At 29.0% G+C, this 21,637-nt stretch overlaps 2 protein-coding genes and 1 non-coding gene across 3 annotated transcripts; all 3 read left to right on the top strand.

Moving 5' to 3' along the window:
- Window positions 1–5,039: 5,039 nt before the first annotated feature.
- Window positions 5,040–9,855, top strand: LOC114182670 (protein SGT1 homolog B-like). The gene is made up of 10 exons (XM_028069583.2): window positions 5,040–5,368; window positions 5,692–5,761; window positions 6,658–6,782; window positions 6,984–7,110; window positions 7,957–8,053; window positions 8,175–8,240; window positions 8,525–8,663; window positions 9,088–9,170; window positions 9,240–9,344; window positions 9,533–9,855. Exons 1-10 carry the CDS (start codon window positions 5,209–5,211, stop codon window positions 9,638–9,640), a joined length of 1,080 nt encoding a protein of 359 aa, XP_027925384.2. The 5' UTR covers window positions 5,040–5,208; the 3' UTR covers window positions 9,641–9,855.
- Window positions 9,856–12,430: 2,575 nt separating this feature from the next.
- LOC114180838 (cation/H(+) antiporter 4-like) lies at window positions 12,431–15,232 on the top strand. Its single transcript, XM_085672070.1, has 3 exons — window positions 12,431–12,652; window positions 12,978–14,003; window positions 14,105–15,232. The coding sequence occupies exons 1-3, from the start codon at window positions 12,431–12,433 to the stop codon at window positions 15,230–15,232; spliced, it is 2,376 nt and encodes a 791-aa protein (XP_085528196.1).
- Window positions 15,233–17,103: 1,871 nt separating this feature from the next.
- TRNAR-ACG (transfer RNA arginine (anticodon ACG)) lies at window positions 17,104–17,176 on the top strand. The gene has a single exon. It is a non-coding gene; the product is annotated as a tRNA-Arg (tRNA).
- The last annotated feature ends 4,461 nt before the right edge of the window (window positions 17,177–21,637 follow it).

The following is a 21,637-nucleotide window of genomic DNA, read 5'->3' as shown; positions in this document are numbered from 1 at the left end:
AGGTTAATTATTAATTATTTTGATTTGAGAAATTGATCCTACGTTTCTTGATCTCTTATTATTAGCATTATCATTCTAAAAGTTTATCTTATTGTTTAAGTAATTTATTGTGATAATTCCAATTTACTCTTCTAGGTAATTCTAGAAGTTATCTTGCATCAAATGGGTGTCATTGGAAAAACTTATATGTCATTTTATTAGTGTTATTTTTGTTCTTCAATCATATTTAGAATATTTAATGATATTTAATACTTTTTTTATTATAACATTCAATTCTTGAAAATAATACCAGTAATATTTATGACATTACATATGATTTCTTTTTGGAAAACTAATATTCGATAAGTTAATTTATAATTAATTAGCTAGTCATGATAAGATTATAGTTTATAAGTTTTTATTTTTATTTTCTGTAAATAAAATAATAATATAGATTTTATTTTTATCTTTTCATCTTCAACTTTTATCAATTAATTTTTGTCTTTCCTCTTTAATACTTTTTAACTGGTTTTTAGAAAGAAAGAAAAAAAATTAGTTATTAATACGTTGGAAGATATTAAGATGGAAAGTGAGTTGATTAATAAATTGAAAACTAAAAATGGGTAATTGTCACATTTTTTAATAGTAAAAATCAAACAAAAAAAAGTCAAAAATAAAAAATATTTAAAATATTTATAAAAAAATTAATAAAAACTCAATTAAAAATACTAAAAGAATTTTGAGATTCTTAAAAATTATTGTATGGACAGACATGTATTTATTTTCTTTTTCAAGCATGACTCTATTTTTATTAGGTTTGATTTTTTTAATTTATTAAATTTAATTGTTATATTTTATAATAATTTTATTATTATGTATTAATATATATGCTTAAAAGTCATATAAAGGAGAAAACAATATATAAAAATTAATATAATAAATTTAGCTATTATAATAGTGTGTAATGTTTTATTGTTACTTGTTTTAACTAATATATAAAAAATTATTTATAAAAATTAAAAATAAAAAGTATTACAATCACATCATTTTAGCAAGACTTCTATATACAAAGAAACAAATATTTTAAAACAATGTAAATAAAAAATAATATCAAATTTATATAGTGTTATAAATATGTTATTTGGATCAAATTTATAAATTTAAGAGATAACACTTTACCTAAAAAAATATTAATATGGAGGAAGACCTAAGTTATAAAAAAAATATTTTTTCACTGAAATTTATTATTAAATATATAATTTTTTTATTATGTTAAGGTAAAAATATTTTTTTATAACTTTACAGTAACATGAACGCTAGTCTATGTGTTTTTTTCGCGTTTTTCTAATAATGTTGTATTTTACTATATTAAAAACATAATACATTACTATAATTTAGTTACCTTTTTTATATACTAACATTAATATTTATTTTAATTTAATATTTTATGAATATTGTAGCACCATCACAAAAATATAACAAAATATATAACAATCTTGTTTGTACCAACTATATATATAGTATATCAAAATATAGTTTAAACATACACAAAATATATATGAATACGAATATTTAAAAAAGATAAGTAAAAATAACTTCTTCTTTTTTATTTTGATCATATATATATATATATATATATATATATATATATATATATATATAAAAGAATTAAGAATTTGTATATAAAAGAAAATATTTTAATCTTCAAACCACACTAATTCAAGTTCTTTCAGATACCATCATACAACAATAATATAGATAGCAATGAACTTATACATGAAATGATATTTAACAAGCAAAAATAACAAATGATACTTTTAATAAGGCTCGTATTAATTATGTTTTATCATAAATTAACATTTGATCCAATACTAAAAAAAACTTATATTTGTAAGCGGACATAAGAAAATAGATCATGGTAAGTTCATTGCAACCTAAGGTACATATCTACACATGTCAAGGTATGCATAAATTCTCCTTTATCTTCTTATCACTTTGTATATTATTTTATGTGACTTAGATCATCACCAAAGTAAGGAAATATATGTTACAACATTAGTGTCAATACTTAACACAAATCAAACAATAATCCACACATCATCAGATATATGTGACCTCAAATTCATACAAGTTTTATCATTCTCAATAATAATTTTCATTTAACATAATTCACTTAAACAAAATCAAAAGTCAACTAAATGTACAAATTTATATTCATTTCACATTTATAATAACATATTTATATATAATCCATTGAAGAGACAAGAAGAGAAAAAATTTAGAAAAGAAAATAGCTTGAGCAAAAATAGGCTTATATGAGAGAAAATTTTCATGTTTGAGTGAAAATCGGACTAAATCAAGGATTGAGTTATTCTACTATTTTCACTTCAGTAGAAAATCCTTTACTTAAGCACAAACTATTTCGCTTAGCGAAAATAGGACAAAGATTTAAGTTTGAACTCTATTTTATTTTTCTCGGACAAAATTCTTCCCACTAAAAGAATTTTCGCAATTCATCATAAATAAATCTATTAGTAAATCCAAAATTATTAACGAATTTCATCAACGAATTTTATAATTCAAATTACCGATGGATATTTTCATCGATAATGGATTTGTCAATACAAAAAAGGGAAGGAGAGAGAGGAGAGGAGGAAGCACGAGAGGAGGATGGGAGAACGAAAGAAGGAGGAAGAATAAAAAAGAAAAAGAAGAGAAAGAGGAAGAAGAAGAAGATTTGATCACGATATTTAACGACGGTTAAAATTCAAGACAAATATTTATCGACATAATTTCGATTATAGATAATTAATGACGAAAACACATATTTTTGCTATTACCAATAAATTATGTCTGTCAATAATATATAATTTTCCTGTAATATTCACCAAACCAAAATATCGTACAATTAATATCATATACCAAAACACATATTTTCAAAGTTTTAACCAAAATAGTTTAACTAAATACAATCCTTAAACACATTAAAAAAAGCAAAATCTAAAATTCACTCAAACATTTTTTCTTTTAATTTCAATTAAATCTTCAGCATTCAACTTATAAACTAATATAAAGGAAACAATAGGAAACTAATTGTATTTATTCACAACTAAGTTTAATAAATTATATACCTTAACATCATTAATTTAACAACTAAACCAACTTTTTTATCAAGAGTATTAATTCAATTTTTTTAAAAACAATAATCTATTTCCCAAAATTCAAATAAAGTTTAATTTTTAACATTTTGTTTATTTTTCAAACAAAACATTATCCCTCGAAAGCTAACTTTATTTGAAAATTTGATTTATTAGAAATGATTTCTAATTTTTTAACTATTATAAATTCTCAAATATATGAGATACGAAGGAATAAAAGAAATAAAAAAGAAAAGGAAAGGATCATAAGATGTCACAAATATTATCCGGTTTACATCAAATTTAAACTAATAATTTCACAATATTATCATATTAAATTTAAATCTAAATTATTTTTCTCTTATATGTTTACTAAAATTTTACTATAAGAAGTTTTTTGAACAATGATTAATTTATTAATAATTAAAATAATTTAAAAAATTATAATTAATTTGATAATTAAAATAATTTAAAAAATTATAATTAATTTAATAATTAAAATAATTTCTATTATAAATTAATCTCTACAAATTATTAATTTTAGTTACAAAAAATTAGTTTCTAAACATATTTTTAGTCAATTAATTATTATTTAAAAGTTTTTTTTAGTGATTGAGTTGTAATGATCGTATAAAGATAAATTATTAGAAAAATATTTATCTAATAAAACTTAGGTAGTTATGTTTTTTCTTAGTTTTTTTTTTAATCGGAGTTCATTGTATCTCGAATTTATAAAAAAGGTTCCTCGAATTATTTTTGCAAAATAGGGTAAAGTCATCTTCTCCCAATTGATTTCTTTTTTTTTTTTTTGAAAAAGTGATGTCGTCAGGAACGAGTTCGATTTTTTGTGATGTCCACGGTGAAGTTGTCTTCATGATTGATGACTTCACTTTTAGATTTTTTTTTTGAACAATTAATGGTAAAAAATAATAATAAATTGGAATAAAAATAAAAATAAAAATAAAGATTAATATATTTTAACTGATTAAAATAAATGTGTCAGTGATTTGGGGAAGGCCAAACACCCAATTGATGTAGCTAGGTCACCTGACGGTTTCAATTAATTGAAACCAATTGATGTCGCTAGGCCACCTGACGGTTTCATTTAATTGCCAATTTGAAGTCGTTTGCATTAAATACGGCTTCATTGAAAATTTTATGACAAATCCGTTGGCATTAATAAAAAAATAAAGTAAAACTGCTACGTTAAAAAATAAAAAAACTAAAAGTGAAACTGGCTTCCACTTTGACGATTCCAATATCAGATGTACAGAAACCGGCATTCATCCTGACGACATCGCTTTTTAAAAAGAAAAAAAAACCGGTTTGGGGAGGACGAATTCACCTTTAATGTCGTCATTCCTCATGACGACTTGACCCTGTTTCACAAAAAAAAATTCAAGAGATCCTATTTTACAAATTGATGATCAAAAAGATCCAGAAATACAAAAAAGTCTTTTTCTTATATTAATTTTACTTATCTATTAGTTTATCAACTAATGTACCAACAACTTTCAAGTCAATAAAATATATTAAATAAAATGAAGAAGTATTGTGAATACTCGATAAAAACAACTTATTCAAACTCAACTAAAAATATATAATATACTTAAAATTTAATTAAGTCTTTATAATTTATGAAATCTATGTTTCTCCAAAATTCCAACAAAATTACACATTTATAATCAATAATTAATAATAAATACTTTAATTATGTTTTAAAAGTTGAGACATGTGATCTTAAAAATAAAATCATAACTTTCTATATTGAAAGAAAAAATAATTATCAATTGCTAACTATTAATAATAATAATAATAATATCTACTTATATAATGATTACTATTTAAATTATATATAATTGTAATTTAAATTATATAATGGTTTTTGGGAAGACTTGTGAAAGTCTACTCTTTCCCCTTGCAGTTTGCCTGTTCCACTCCCTCTATAATACCCATCTCACATCTCTCTCAGGTCAATCCATCATTCCTATTCCTTCTTCTTTCTCTTCCAATTCCAAATCACACACACTATCTCTAGAATCTTCTTTCTCTTCTTCTTTCAAACCTTCTTTTTCCTCTCTTCCTTCCTCCCATGGCTTCCGATCTTGAAGCGAAGGCCAAAGAAGCCTTTGTCGAAGACCACTTCGAACTCGCAGTGGACCTTCTCTCTCAGGCAATTAACCTCGAACCCAACAAAGCCGAACTCTACGCCGACCGCGCTCAAGGCAACATCAAATTGAACAACTTAACTGGTACACTCTCACTTCCTCCCTTCAAAAGTTCGTGTTTTTCTATTACCCTTTTGTCTGTTATGTGTGAATCACTGGGTTTTTGTTACAAATTAATCTGTGTTCAATTGGGTCATCTGGGAGGAGTTGGGAGTTTGACCAAGATGGAATTGTTTGTATCGATTAATGTCTGTTTTTCTTGTTGCTTATTCATAAAAAATAAATTTGAGAAATCTTTATATGGTCTATATTTGGAATTTGTGTTCATGGTTGGCTGCACCCTCAAGACATGTGGTTGTAATGTTTTGCTAATTTACAATTATTGTTTCTTTCCCTCTTTTGTGCAGAGGCTGTTGCTGATGCTAACAAAGCAATTGAATTGAATCCTTCTCTTGCAAAAGCATATTTGCGGAAAGGGTAAGTACAACGTCACCTGGTCTTTAAATTTTTTTCTATAGGTTTGATTATTCTTTTGTTCTTATACCTGTATAATCCATTTGTTAGTCCCTGCACTTAGAAACCATTTGTTTTCCTACACATATGCACCTTTTAATTCTGTTTAGTGTCTGTTGGCCAAAATTGGAGGGATTGAAATAGATTAATAAGTGTATGTGTAGGGACTGAGAGAGTTAAAAGTGTATCTGTGAGTACTGTAAGTAGTTCTTAGACTAAATTTCAAAAGATTGAGCTGAACCAAATGAGTAATCAAACTTTTTGTAAATAGTGTCCAGGAATATTGTTACTTTTGGTAAGTGTTGTCTAAAGCAACCTCTTAAATAGACAATGACTATTTAATCCAATGGTGGTGTTCTATTAGAGTAAATGTTAGATCCCTATTTATGAGGATAACAATAGGAATCAATACTAAATCGGTATATAAGATTGAAAGGTGGAGATTCAGTTCAGGAGAAACAATGATATGAGGTAGTACAATGTCTGTATACATAACCACTTCGAAATTGGCAATGTATACATAATGTACATATATCTGATACTAGTGTGCATATTATATAATTGCTTTCTTATCAAAACATCTGTGCCTTATATTTAAACCATTAATGTGCATTCTTTTTTCAATAATGAAGGGATTATTATACTTGAATATAAAATTTGTTTAAATTTAAATATGAACTTGTTTTACGTGATGGTTAATTATTAATGAGGATATCTGTGGCTAAATTTGATTGAAATTGCTTTCTGTGCATCAGAAGATCACATCCTATTTTATATTTTGACATAAGATGTTATCAATTCTTATCCTTGATCAACCGTGACGTAGTTGATATAATTTTGATTTGTTGTTTCAATTGCAGTACTGCATGCTTGAAGCTTGAGGAGTATCAGACTGCCAAGGCTGCTCTGGAGACTGGTGCTTCATTGTCTCCAGACGACCTAAGATTTGTCAATTTAATCAAAGAGTGCGATAAGCTCATTGCAGGTGAACTTTGTTCTTTCTAACTGTAAAATCCTTTTAATTTAATTAAACTTATTTGTCTTTGAGGTGTAATTTTCATGTTTTAGATTTTGTTTTATGTGTGACTAATGACTGTGTATTGACTGTTGGAAGTGAAAATGTGGATTGATGCCATTTTTGGCTAGGAAACTGACTTGAGCTTGATGGACATGTTTTGTTGAACAGAGGAATCTTATACCACCATACCTATACAGGAAAAGACCATAGCACAGGATGATAATCCAAAAGATGTTCAGCAACAGGATGATCTTCCAGAGAAGCCACCAGTTGCAGTAAATAAACCTAAATATAGGTCAAACATGCTTTTACTTTATGGTTATGCATATTCATTGCTAGGACTATTTGTGTATATATTAACAGTGCTTCTGCTGTTTTAGTTATTGTGATTATGTTTTGGTATTAGTTATTTTTGGTCTTAAAAAGTAACACTCCAAATGCTTAATCTATTAGATGAAGTTTATGAATGGTTCTGTCTATCATTTTCCAGTTTTGGGCTTTAGATGAACAATGCATAGCCCAGAGTTTTTGCTGAAATTTATTTTTTCATTAAAAGAATGAGGGAAGGAAAGATCTACTTTTTGACCACTTGATTATAGACTTTGATGCTGTGTTTGAACTAATCATCCCAAAAGTTAAAGATTTGGGTAAAGTCAGATGAATGATTTCTTTTATATTTAATGTCCTAGCACGTATCTTCACTCAAGATACCTTTGGGATTGAAGTATGGCGTTACACTGGTAACAGTTCTGTCCTCCTTATGCAAAAATTTAGCTTTATGTCAGAATAGTAGTGATAAGGATCAAGCTCTAAACTGCTTGGTCATGGTGGGTTGTAGAGCCATTAACAAACAATCTGAAAAGTTTACAGTGTTCAATTAAATGTCATAAATTATTTCATATCTATGAATTAGCTTGTAGAGAGTATATTCCCATAGTTTTAATTTTTCTTAACAATTTCTTAATTTAGTATCTGATAGGGAGAGCTTGCAAACAAGGCTATTTCAAGTCTGTAATGCTCAACGTTGTATTATTTGCTTATGATAATGTTCTACTATGTGAACTGGAAAATTTCTATTGAAGGAAGAAACTAAATTACTAATTGCTCAGGCTTTGACTCTTCAAAAATAAAATTTATGCAGGCATGAATTCTACCAGAAACCTGATCAGGTGGTTGTAACCATATTTGCAAAGAAAATCCCCAAGGAAAGCATTACTGTTGAATTTGGCGAACAAATAGTATGGTTCGCATTATAACAATATTTAGTAAATGCTTTTTTTGCTAGACTTTTGCACCCAGCTATTCATTTTGGTGAATCACATTCTAATCTTAGTCCCTCCTTGTTTTTTTCTTTTGTAGCTAAGTGTTAGCATTAATATCCCAGGGGAAGATGCATATGTTTTTCAAACTCGCTTATTTGGAAAGGTATGAACAAGACCTGTTTGTCAGCATAAAAGATTGGATCACTGGGAAATGTATCTTAATGTCTTATACGTGCATAGTATAATTTTTGTTGTGTTCTAATGTGGTGGATACTGAAGATAGTTTAAGCTTTTGGTTATCTCGTCCTATTGTTTTTATGTTTTTGCTGGTCTCAAGCTCAATTTATTTCCAAAGTTGCATTTAAACTCCTCTGTATGGTTTATATTAGTGCTTTTTGTTATTCTGTACTGTGTATACTGTGTTGAGCTTTGGTTTTCCTCTATCAGATTGTACCCTCCAATTGCCGGTATGAAGTTTTGACAACCAAAATTGAAATTCGCCTTGAGAAAGCAGAACCTATTCATTGGTCATCTCTTGAATTCACCAAAAACGTTGTAGTTCCACAGAGAGTTAATGCCTCTTCAGGTAACTGAGACTTGTTTGGATTTTGGAGTTTCCCTCCTCTATGACTTGTTTAGTGACTTTGGTATAATATAATGGTTTCCTTTTTCTTCATGTGGTGACTTTGGTATAATGGGTCCTAAGCTAATGTAATGGATGTTTAGGAACCATAAACGTTGGGACGATAATTAGTGCAAGTGAAGGGTCGAAGGGGGTACTGTTTTTAAGGAAGGGATAGTTTAGAAATTGCACAAAGTTAAGGAGAGGGAAAATTGGGAATTTAGTAAAAGCGTGGAGACTTAATCTCTGCAGGAATATAAACCGTTTTACAAGAGGCTCCACATGTTTTAGCTACAATACTGGTGAACCTTTACATGGAAAAGTGTATTGAAAGCATCATCGTGATTTTCATGCTAAAATGCTTTATTCCCTTTCGTGAATTTTGCAGTTACTGCAAGTAATAGACCTTCTTACCCGTCCTCAAAACAAACCAGAGATTGGGACAAGATCGAAGCTGAAGTCAAGAAAGAGGTTTGTAAATGTGTTAACTGTTTGTATTTTAGTGAGTGCAAATCTTGCTCCTAACATTCTCCATTTCAGGAGAAAGATGAAAAACTCGACGGGGATGCTGCATTGAACAAATTTTTCCGGGAAATATACCAAGATGCAGATGAGGATACAAGAAGAGCAATGAAAAAGTCATTTGTAAGTTTTACATTTTTCATCTATCAATTCTGCTCATTACATAGGCCAAACTTTTAAATCCTCTTTATTGAGGGCATGTCTTGTAAATCACACAATCACAACTATTATTTAGAGAAGGACAGCAAATTGTGTTCAGTGCATGCTGGTGTATTCATTGCACCTTACCTCTCTTCAATTTTTTTGTATAGGTGGAGTCTAATGGAACTGTGCTGTCTACAAACTGGAAAGAAGTGGGATCAAAGAAGGTGGAGGGAAGTCCCCCTGATGGCATGGAGTTGAAGAAATGGGAATATTAAGATGTTTTCTGAATCAATGTTTATATATAATTTGGTGTGGGATTATGCTTTTAATACTTTCTGTTGGTTAGTTAACTGCTGAAGTAGAGATCTTATTTTCTTCAATTTTTACTTATTTTCATAAGGTTTGAACGTCTTCTCTTGGACCTGAATTCATGGTTGGTTGAGGACAAGGCTGCTTCTATTTGGTTAATATAATGCGTCTTTCTGGTTTATCTTCCCTTAAGGCATCCTTTATATTAATATAACTCAACCAATTTTAGTGGAATATGACAGTCCACTTGTTTTTATACTGATTTATCATATCATATCTATTTCCAATCCCTTCTACCATATAAGTGTTTGACAACAGTTTTATAACCCAAATTGCTTGTCCATGTATTCAATAAAGAGCGAAGATGGGAAAGTTATGGCACAATTATAAGAAAACTTTAAATAGCGTGAGCTAAAGAGTTTGTCTCATATAACGTATAGTCTCTTGATGAAAGGATGAACTTTTGTATTACACTTCTAAATAACTTCTTTGGGTAAGTGAATGTACAAGTTTCTTAAGAATGCTACTTTGATGTACAAATGACAGTTTTTTGATGAAAGAGATAAAGATATTAGAAAATTAACTAACACGTAATGTACTATTTCTTTGAGCAGCATGCTCTATATTTGAATATCATAACACATGATAAAGAATTTCTTTTTAAGTTTCTAAAAACTATGTTTGGACATGGCCTGAAATTTGAGAAATTTTGTTTGTTATTAAACATTCATAGAGTGTAGTCCATTTTAGTATTTCCTACATTCCAAAACTATAATTGTTTCATAAGTTATATCTTTAATTACAAGTAAATTTTTCGAAGGAATTAAAATAAATAAGTTAATATATATATATATATATATATATATATATATATATATATATATATATATATATATATATATATATATATATATATATATATATATAAGTATCAAATAATAATTATGTAAATGTTAAATAATTATATAAAAGAATACAAATGACCATGTGTGTGTGCCTTATAATTAGAATACAAAACTAAAAGTCAAATAACATTTAATATAAATTATTAGTTAGTGTGAGGATTCCCGTTAAAATTAAGAAGAGTTTGAACAAAGATGAGTTCATTTTATATCTGTATTGGAAATAGAAGAAATACTTAAAATTTGGATAACATCATTTGGATTTGATTTGGACACTCTAAAAATAAGATCATCTCGAATGCATGAAGTTGTACAAATGTTTGTGTAAAATAGTTTTTTGAAAGTTTGCAAAACTATTTAGTATATATAAAATTGGAGCATTCTATATTTAATGTTTCGGGCAAGGGGTTTTGACACACAATTACGTTCTAAATTTTAGTAAGTTTTATTTTAAAAATTTAAACAATGTAGCCTTCGTTGGTTGTAACAATTATTACCAGATATCTCTTACAAGGTTGTATTCTACTTGAGGATGATAAAGCAAAACCAAATATATTTTTTAGGATAAATTTTGTTTAAAATTTTATGTTATTAGAAATACAACTAATATATAAGTATCAATCCTTATTTCTTATAAGTTAATTTTATAAGCATGTGTTATTTTAAACTTAATTTTTAATAAGGTATTAGAATATATTACGGTGAGGTTTGTGAAAGTAACTTGTAATATATCTAGTCCATTGTATGTCTTAAAGGACAAATGGTTGTATTAGAGATAGGTGAATCAGAATCAATTTACAATATATAATTAAAAGTAATTTTTATCTTACAAATAGATAAATTTAATAATCAATTCATAATATAAAAATGAATGGAATTAATACTTTATAAGCCTCTCAATTAATCCTAAATAATATATAATTATAAGTAATTTTCATTTTATAAGCCAATAATTTTAATAATTAATTTATAATATATAAGTTACGACAATTATCACTTTATAAGCCTCTCGGTCCATTTATAAATTTATCCTATTTTTTGCAATTATTCATGTTACAAAAGTGAAACTGCTCATTAGTTAACAAATTAAGTGTTAGTGATTATTGGTATATAATTTCTCCAATAAAAATGTCAACATCTTAAGTTAACCTCTAACATACAATGTAGAAAGATACCGTCAACTAAGAAAGTTAACATAGTTTGATTTTGTTAATTTTATTTTAAACCTTTTCTCTATACAATTTGATAAAAAAAAAAAAAGAGTATAAAATTACCAGAAAATACCATCTCAATTATACGATAAATATTTTAAAGAATGTTTCATCAACTTACTTAAAATGTATTTATATTTTAAAAAGGTATAGAGCTTGGAATTTACATGATCGTGATGTACACGATGGAATTGGTTGGTATCTCCCTGTTAATTTTTTAAATAAAAAATGAAAGTTGTTTAGTTTCGCTCATCTTATCTAAATTTAGAAGATTTGTTTTACTAACGATAATAATTTGACAGTAACAATGACAAAGTACAAACAACAGAATATATATATAAATTTTGTATTATTAGAATGGACACTGGAAACTATATGTACTTATAACCTGTTAGTTTTCAATGATCATACAAAACGACTTCTACCATTGCCTTAAAACTTATAAGTTTGACCTTGAAAATTAGGAAACAAAAACACAACAAATATCTATTGTGAATCTCTTAATATTTCTGCAATTGTTCCTGCATTATTGTGCTAGCTTGCTTCCCTTTATTGTTCTTTTCTTGTGAGTATTATTCATTCTGATACATAGGCTTTCAGGGGACAAAACCAGAAGAAGACAAGGGTTGCATAGAACACAGGCATGACAACAGAAATGGAAGATAAAGAGTTCTACATTACATCATGCACGTACTTGCCCCCTCGGGTGAATTCAGATATACCATGGTGCACCACAACTGGCAGGCTTCCGACTAATGCTTTACCAATGTTGGAGATGCAGATATGTATTATCTTTCTTTCAACCTTTCTCTTGCACACCGTTCTGGGTCGTTTAAGATTCCCCAGATTCACTTCCATGAGTATTGTAAGTTCTTCCCTTCAACATGCATGCCACAATATCCATTGTAATGTACTTGTCAATTAACCAATGATATGATTAAGCATGATTTTTTACACTGTTCTTGAATGCATCTTAAGTTTTTTACTTGATTGTGTCCACAAAATCACAAATTTATATTCTTTGTTGGGTTTTTCTATGTTGATCCTATGTTGTGTTTTCAAAATACCATGATGGTTAATCAAATAGAAAATCTGGATTCGAAAACCAGGCATTGTTGTTGTGCAAGAATTGGTCTGTGACATTACATTGTTACTGTTTTTGGATATTAACTGGTGGGTGTTTTGAGCAGGTTGGTCTAATGCTTGCAACCAGCTTCACAGAAGAATGGGCTCGGAAGTGTAGAGAGTTGTTCTTTTTTGACTCTCAGGCAAGTCTGGGGATGCTTTCAGTTTTTGGCTACATGCTTTTTCTGTTCTACACAGGGGTGAAAACAGACGTGAGTGTGATTCCCAGGACCAAAAGTAGTGCAGCCACCATAGGGTGTGTTTCCATACTAGCTCCCTTTATATGCAGCATGGCTGTTGTGAATTTATACTCCACAAAATACCTGGACAGTGATCAGGTAGCAAAAGTTAGACTCATCACTGGTGTGTTCTCGGTGACTCCTTTCCCTAACATTTGCACAGTTTTAAGTGATCTCAAGATTCTGAATTCGGAGCTAGGTAGATTAAGCCAGTCCGCAGCTTTGGTTACCGAGCTCTTCAATGTGGTCTTCACATCAACCCTTAGTATCTCCAAAATCTTGTCTAGTGATCCACCAAAAGCCTGGTTTTGCCTCACAGTTTTGATTTTGTTTTTGCTAATGGTTTTGTTCGTGTATCGCCCAGCCACGTTCTGGATCATAAAACAGACACCAGAGGGTTCTCCTGTCAGTGATCACTATGTGTATTTCATACTCATTATGGCTTTTGTGGCTTCCTATATCACACATCGCATTGGATTTTTGGCTCTCTTTGGCCCTTTTGTATTGGGCATGGCTACCCCAGAAGGGCCTCCATTAGGCACTGCCATCATAAAAAAGATTGATACTTTTGTTAACTGGATGTTCATGCCTCTCTTTGTGACCACATGTGTGATGAGGGTGGACCTCAGAGACTTCATGAAATGGAGAGACGAAGTGAGTGGAGGAATCGACCAGTTCATGCTGCAAGCCCTGATTATCATTGCAGTAACTAGCGGTATCAAATTTCTTGTATGCATGCTGCTTCCTTTGTACCACAACGTGCCCTTGAGTGACTCCGTGTCTCTTTCTTTGGTCATGAGTTGCAAGGGCGTAGTTGAATTGGCTGGATTCTCTATAATCAGAGATCTCATGGTTAGCACTCTCTTTCATCTCTTCTTTGTTCCATCCTCGTTGTACATAAGTTTGACAATGATTCTAGGATAATGTTTGTGTTCGTTATGTCTGTAATGCAGGGAATACCAGACAACGTGTTGGCATTGGTGCTAGTGAGCATAATTATGAGTGCTACAGTGGTGCCATTTCTTCTGGCATACCTCTACGATCCCATGAAGAAATACGCAGGAAACTACACCAAACGAAACATCTTCGACCTCAAAAACAACTCCGAGCTTCGAGTTCTCACATGCATCCACAGACCCGACAACATTCCTCCGACCATCAACCTTCTCGAAGCCACCTTCCCCACCAAAGACAACCCTCTCTGTGTCTACGTCCTCCAGCTCATAGAACTCATCGGAAGAGCTGCTCCGGTCTTCATCTCTCACCAACTCCAATCCAAGAAAAAACACGACGCAAACGCTTCCATGGCAGACAAACTCATCGATGCGTTCCAAAACTTCGAGCACGAGTTCAACGATGCACTGGTGGTGAACACCTTCACGTCAATCTCACCAACCGAGTTGATGTACGATGACATCTGCACTTTGGCGTTGAACAAGTTCACCTCCCTCATTGTTCTTCCCTTTCACAAAAAGTGGTCTTCTGATGGCAACAGCATTGAGATAGAAGATGAGTCTCTGAGAGAGTTGAACTTCCGTGTCATGCGGAGAGCTCCGTGTTCGGTTGGGATATTGATCGAGAAAATGCAAATGACGCATATTTTCTCCCCCGAGACACCTTACACTGTTTGCATGCTTTTCATTGGAGGGAAAGACGATAGAGAAGCACTTTACTTTGCTAAGAGGATGACCAAAAATCCGAATGTTAGACTCACTGTGGTGAGGTTTTTGGCTAGGAAAAACTATTCGGAGGTAACGGATTTGCAGGAACTGCTTGACACTGAGATTCTGTATGATATCAGGGTTAACGGGAAGGTGGGTGAGGCTAATGTGAATTACATAGAGAAGATTGTGAAGGATGGACCTGAGACGGCTTTGGTGATTCGGAAGTTGGTGAAGGAGTATGATTTGATCATTGTTGGAAGACAAGCTGGGATTGAAACTCCTCAAACTTCTGGGTTGTTGCAGTGGAGTGAGTATCCAGAACTTGGGGTGCTTGGTGATTTGTTGGCTTCAACTGATGCTGCTGGCAGGGCTTCTGTGTTTGTGATGCAGCAACAAAGAAGACCCAGGGATGCTTGAAGGCCAAATTTGGTTTTGGTTTGGGGTGGATGGAATTTTTTGTTGCTGAAAAGATTAGTCTTTGAAATGCATGCATGATCAATTTTTTTAAGTGTAATTTTGTCAAACAGCTGAACTGCATAAAAGAAGACTGAGTTTTCTTTTCATATATTCAAAAGATGAAGTTATTTGTCAACTATGCCATTCCATTCTGTGAATGAAAAAGCTCTGTCACTGTCAACTTTTTGGTTCTTATAAATATTAAATCATTTTTTAATTAATTATATAAATTTTGTGTGGATCCTTTAAAACCAAAATGTTGAATTAAAGAAATTCAGTATCAAGAAGAGATTATTTTAAGTGAAATAAATTAAATAAATTAAATAAAATTAAATAATTTTGTGTGTGTTGAGCCTATTACGTGTCAAAAGTGTTTGTATGAGAGGATGGAAATTAAAAATCTTAAACATATAATTATATATAAGTAATTAAGACTAAACAACAAAATTAAAGTGCGGGCATTATATTTTATTTCAATGCTTATGATTAAATAAATTATCACAAAGTATTAATAATAATAATAATAATAATAATAGTAAAAATAATAATAATATGGACTTTTTTAAGTAGGAATGTGAATATTGAATAACTTTTATTTTTAGTAACTTAACTTTTATTCACTAAATCGCATGATCTTGTTTTTAAGGGAATAATTGTTATTATTTTAATGTATTTATAAACTTTCGAAACAATTAAAAATAAACATATGTAAGGGTCAAAGAGGTAATAGAATGAGATTTGTATGTTATTTTCTAATTAAATTATAAGATAAATGTTAAAAAGTAAATCACATGTAATTCAATTTAAAACGTTTTGAATTAAAATAGCACAAAATTAATATTATATTTGAATCAATCCAAATCCAAAGCAAGCTACAATCAAATTTTATGATAAGTCAAATAAATAACCTTTTTACATAAAGAAAAATTTAATAGCCTATTATGTTAGTAGTGACTCTATGGATTTCATGGGCTGTTAATCCAGTTAAACACCGACGAATATTGCATATTGGGCCACTGGCCCAATCTTTAAAACAGAATAGAAATATTAACAAATGTCAAAACACAGACTCTATGTAACGTTTTCAACAGTTTTTTATTTTAAAACAAAACATAGGCTTATTACTATGATTACATTATTTTATGAACTCAACTCGTCTAATATGTAAGATTAATACATGGGATTTTACTTTTCTATATATATAAATTCTTAACATTATATTCCTTAAAAATAAATAAAGACTGTATATAACAAAATTATAAAATATATTTTTATAATTATTTTTATGATTTTTTTAATTATAATAATATTGTTTTATTTTAATATTTATTATAATAATAGTTTTATTTTCACTATTGTAAAAATGTGGATATAGTACATGTGTTTTTACTGATATTAATAAAAAATATGTATTTAAAAGTACAAACCAAGTTATCAATATATTTCATGTTATTTAATAAAAATGTAGTATCTTAGATGACTTGTAAAATTAAAATTTTATTTTTTAATTTGTTTCCGCAGGCATGAATATCATGGATTTATTTTATTTTTTTTCACAGGCATGAATATCATGGATCACGATCTTCTACCAGTCATAGTCAGATTTTGACATGTCGGGTGATAGTCGACTAAAATGGAAGGAATGGCCAACTGTTGCTACCTTTAATATGGAACACAAATATTTTTATAGTGATTTTGAGAAGTTCATTTTAGGTTATTTATTGTAGTGATTTTTTATTTTTAATTGCAAAATATCCTGGTCGAAGGTGAAGACAATAATTATACTAATCTTTGTATCGACAATTTATATGTATGCAATTTTCCGTCAAAAGGACTCCATGGCCCAATGGATAAGGCGCTGGTCTACGGAACCAGAGATTCTGGGTTCGATCCCCAGTGGAGTCGTTTTTTACTCTATTTTAAATACTTCCCCTTTACAGGTAGATATCTTAACATGATTACAACCTTGGTTAAAAAACAGGTTATGCACTGACGTTACTAAATAATTTTATATTTTTCATCCAAAAAAGTGTATAATATGGTTATTAAGTTTTGGTATAATGATCTTGGTAAAAGACAAGGACAAAGAAAAAAGAGAAAGACAAGGAAATGTTCTTGACAGAGTGAATCCCAATGCATGTGGGAGAGCAGGTCTGGTCTAAAGTACAGCACGACAAACACTTAAAAGTAGAAAAGATAAATACCATTTATGGCTCCATGCTTCGCAAGCCACATGGCACAAAACTTTCTCTTAGGATAAGTGTTCCTCAAAAAGGTCACATGAATGAACTTGTGATCCATTCTTTTCAACATCAATGAGTGGTTTCTAGCCATTTATCAATAATAGGTATGGCTGAAACTGAATGCATTTATTAATGAAGTACACAACATTTATTGCAGCACCATATATTGTCATTAATTTATCCCTTCTTTTATTGCATGATGTTGGTATCTATAAGTTTTGGCAAGAGTTATTTTTTTGTTTAAGAAAATTTGTTTACTATTTTTCTTGTGAAGTATCTCTTTCCAATTATATATTTTCATTTACAAAACTTAAAATCTTTATTTTAATATATTTGGATTAACAAATTTGTTGACGGGTTTTATTAAGTGAATTGAATAGAAGAAAAGGAGTGACATTGGATGATGAGAGAAAAACATCACAATTTTTTCTTCTTTGGAATTCCAAAAGGGTGTGTTGAGAAAGACTTATGCAAAGTCTTCCTAAAATTGGGGATAGTGTGAGAGATTTTCAAGAATGTTAGGAGTAGAAAAAGGGTTGGATTTGATGAGAATCAAGAATGTGAAGTTGAATATTAATATTCCATGAGGCACGTGTGGAAGGAAGGGACATGGCAATGAGTGTTAAATTGAAACTTATATATGTCAATCTATTCGGTGGAAGAGTTAAATGGTGTAATCATGTTTAATATGATAACACAATCATTGTTGAGTAAAAAGGATGTGAAGTTCAAACACATCGGAATGATATGATGCTCATAAATGGGGTGGGTGACGTTGAGGTAAAAGAGATTTATTGTTCATATACGCAATGGAAAACTATAATATTTGTTTCATCTTAAAAAAAAAATTCATTTACATGTATGAAAGATTATTTTGAGTCCTGCGAGTAAAGATTATTTTGAAAAGTTTATTAATGTGTTTGTGTTAGATGTAAGCTTAACAAATATTGTGTTTTGTTTTAAATGTGCTTAAATAAATAAATAACCAAAGTATAAACATAATTTTATATTAGATCATAAGTATTCAATTTAATTTATCATATAGAAGTTGTATAGCTAGATAGATGCAAATGCGTTTAATAGATGCTTTTTCTAAGAAAAATAAGTGTTAAGTTTTTTGGTTAAATAAATGTAAGTGATTATACTTTCTCAAATAAAATTTTGCTCAAATAGACGATAAGTATACTTTGTCTAAGAGACATATATGTTTGTTTTTTATATATGTAAAAAATGTTTGTTTTTTATGCTCGCAAGAAATATATGTTTTTTCATTATTTCAAAAAATTCCACGATATCTTGTCAACATAAAAAGTATCTAGAATAAGAAGTTTAAAGTTATTTCAGACAAACACCTTTTTTAGAAAAGGCAAGATGTCAGCATTGTGAAGTCAATTAGCTATGTCAGGTCTTGTAGTTATAACTAGAATGAATCTGTCAATCTCAGAACTTGTTCTGCAACAACCATTATTACTGTATCACAAACTTAACAACTTAAATTGTTATTGTATCCCTATTTTGTGGTTCTGATATATTTTATATTTGAAAGTAGCAAGTAACTATTAACCCTTGATGCATTTAACATTAGTTTACTATTATATTTTCTTTCTTTAGTTATTGGGTCTGGTCACCAATTTTTCTGCATTACTAAGAAATTGGTTTAATCTTTTTCTTTTAATTAATCTAATAATTGTTCTATTTATTTTTCAGCTTCTTGCTATGACAATTTTATTTGGAAAAACACTTTGTATTCTTTTGTATCAACTCTTGAGGTGAGAATAGGAGTTGCCTATGGAAGTGAGAGTCAATCACTTCTTGCTACTAAATGACATGTTGCTTCTTCTTGGTTAAACTATTGTAAAAAGATACACACACTTTTTGGTTCAACTATGACTTTGGAAAATTTGATGCTTAAGTTGAAGGATATTTGTTTCCTGATGGTTATAGGCTTAATATGACTAATAGTCACAAATAACTCTATCAAATAAGATAAGATGAAGAAGTATTTTCACAAAATTTATTTTGGAGAAGTTGTAATATAAATTTTGTTGAGTCTCTATTAGTTAATTAGAAAAGGCTAAAATTTGGGCTCACCATAAAATGGGTTAGGTTGGGCTTACTAATTTTTAACTTAACCCGTTGTGAGCCAACTCGTGTGAGTTGACTCACTTTGACATGTCTAATTTTAAAGCACGCTCAATTTTAGCTATAAGTGGTTACGTTCCAAATAATATTTTTGTTTCAAATAAAACTAGGTGTTTAGCGAGGAGTGGATGTGGTCCAAATAATACTTAGTTTTAGTCAGTAATGGATAAAGTCCAAATGATTCATGTTGTATGTTGTAGTAGTAGTTTGCCTAATGAAACTCAATTAATTGATTTGAAATTGGACATAATATTTATTAACAAATAAACTAGTGTAAAAGCATAATATAATCACTCTTTACCTTATCTCTTTAGACTGCATATTATTTAACAGTAATTAATCTTGGAAAGAGATATTCACAAACCAATCTTTAGAAAAGGTTATGACACATTATATGTCAATAAAAACCATCTTTTGACTATTTGATATTTGACAATATGTTACAAAAAATTTCAAAAAGTTTTGAAACATAATTCAACCCTTCCTTATTGTGTTTTGACTTATTTTTTATAGTTTCGTACCTTTATTTTCCTACATAGGGACACTTTATACTTTAAGTATATTGATGTAGCAAGGGTGTTAGCGAAAGTTTTTGCACTAAAGTTAATATTTTACCACTCTCTTTTAAGAATTGACAAAGATATTTATAGGGTGAGAATAGTTAAAGAAGTCTGACACACATTGTAATAAAAAATCATTATCAAATGATATTATCCCACAAACATGAAAGTCTTACCATAAGGACAATCGCATACTATATATCAATATTATTATCTTTAAATGTTATTCCCTAACCTCAATTCTGTTCATCTTTTTCTCAAATAGGAATGTCGTAACTCAAACCTTAACTTTCTTTTAGAATCCTAGACAATATTATCCCATTGACAAATTACAATTAGAAAAATTATCAGAAAATATAATTAGAAAAATCATAAACTCTTTCTAGTTAAACTCTTAGAGGATAAATAGACTTAAACTTATACCTTCATACATCTATAAATCTAATAGGGTAGAATTCCTCATTTTCTCATCATATTCTATTAGTTTTTTTAGATCTAAAAACTCGATTTATTCTATATATATCTTAAAAACAACTTCGAGAGAATGATGGTTGAGAGATAAAATTTTTATAAAAATAAACTAACTATCTTATTTATAGACTTCTAAAAATACCTAAATAATTATATAATATTTTATATCATTTTTCTATTTTCATATTTTACAATGTTTTTCATTAGTATGTTATAGTATGAAATGTTTACTATGATATCACTTGTACCCATTTATGTAATTCCATTTCGATTGATTTAAATAAAATGCTACCGAATTATTATTTTAAAATAGTTTAGTTGATATTTAAGAAAAATTTAGCATCTGAAGTTTAGTAACTAATTTTTAATTTTAAAATCCTCATCTCTTTAATGTTATGTAAGATAGTGGAAATCTACCATTTTAATTATCTATACATCTTCACTAAAATATTTCCGACAACCTTATAAATGATTTGTTAATGGCTAAAAGTGAATTTCTGTTTTAAATAAGGTTCATATTTTTTAATTTGGGTTAAGAATGTTTTTATCATTAGCTTTTAGTAAAAATTAAAATTAGTCAATTTTTTGAAATTTTGTCCCATATATTTAGAAATGTAATAATTTAATTATTTTAATCAATTTTTGTTAACTTTATTTGATGTTTTAAATGCATTTTTCAATTAACATTAAAACGAAAATGTATCAAACGATTTAAACAGCTCAAATATTATCATAAAACGTATTTATTTTCATTTGAAAAATCAAATATATTTTACAAATTTAATTAAAATAATTAAATTCATATATTTTTAAAATTATAAAAAAACTAAATTAAACAAAATTAAAAAAAATAATTTTAATTTTCACTTAAAACGTAGAATTTGAAGTATTTTTAACCGTGAAAAAAGAAGTTGAGCTTTAACTGCAACTAATTTTAAAATTATTAGGTA

Source organism: Vigna unguiculata, chromosome 4 (genome assembly GCF_037176805.1).
Source record: "Vigna unguiculata cultivar grain cowpea cultivar isolate G323 ecotype 2 chromosome 4, ASM3717680v1, whole genome shotgun sequence".
In the NCBI taxonomy this organism is placed as follows: Eukaryota; Viridiplantae; Streptophyta; class Magnoliopsida; order Fabales; family Fabaceae; genus Vigna; species Vigna unguiculata.
The sequence above is the reverse complement of the archived record's forward strand: the minus strand, read 5'-3'. Positions and strand labels throughout refer to the sequence as shown.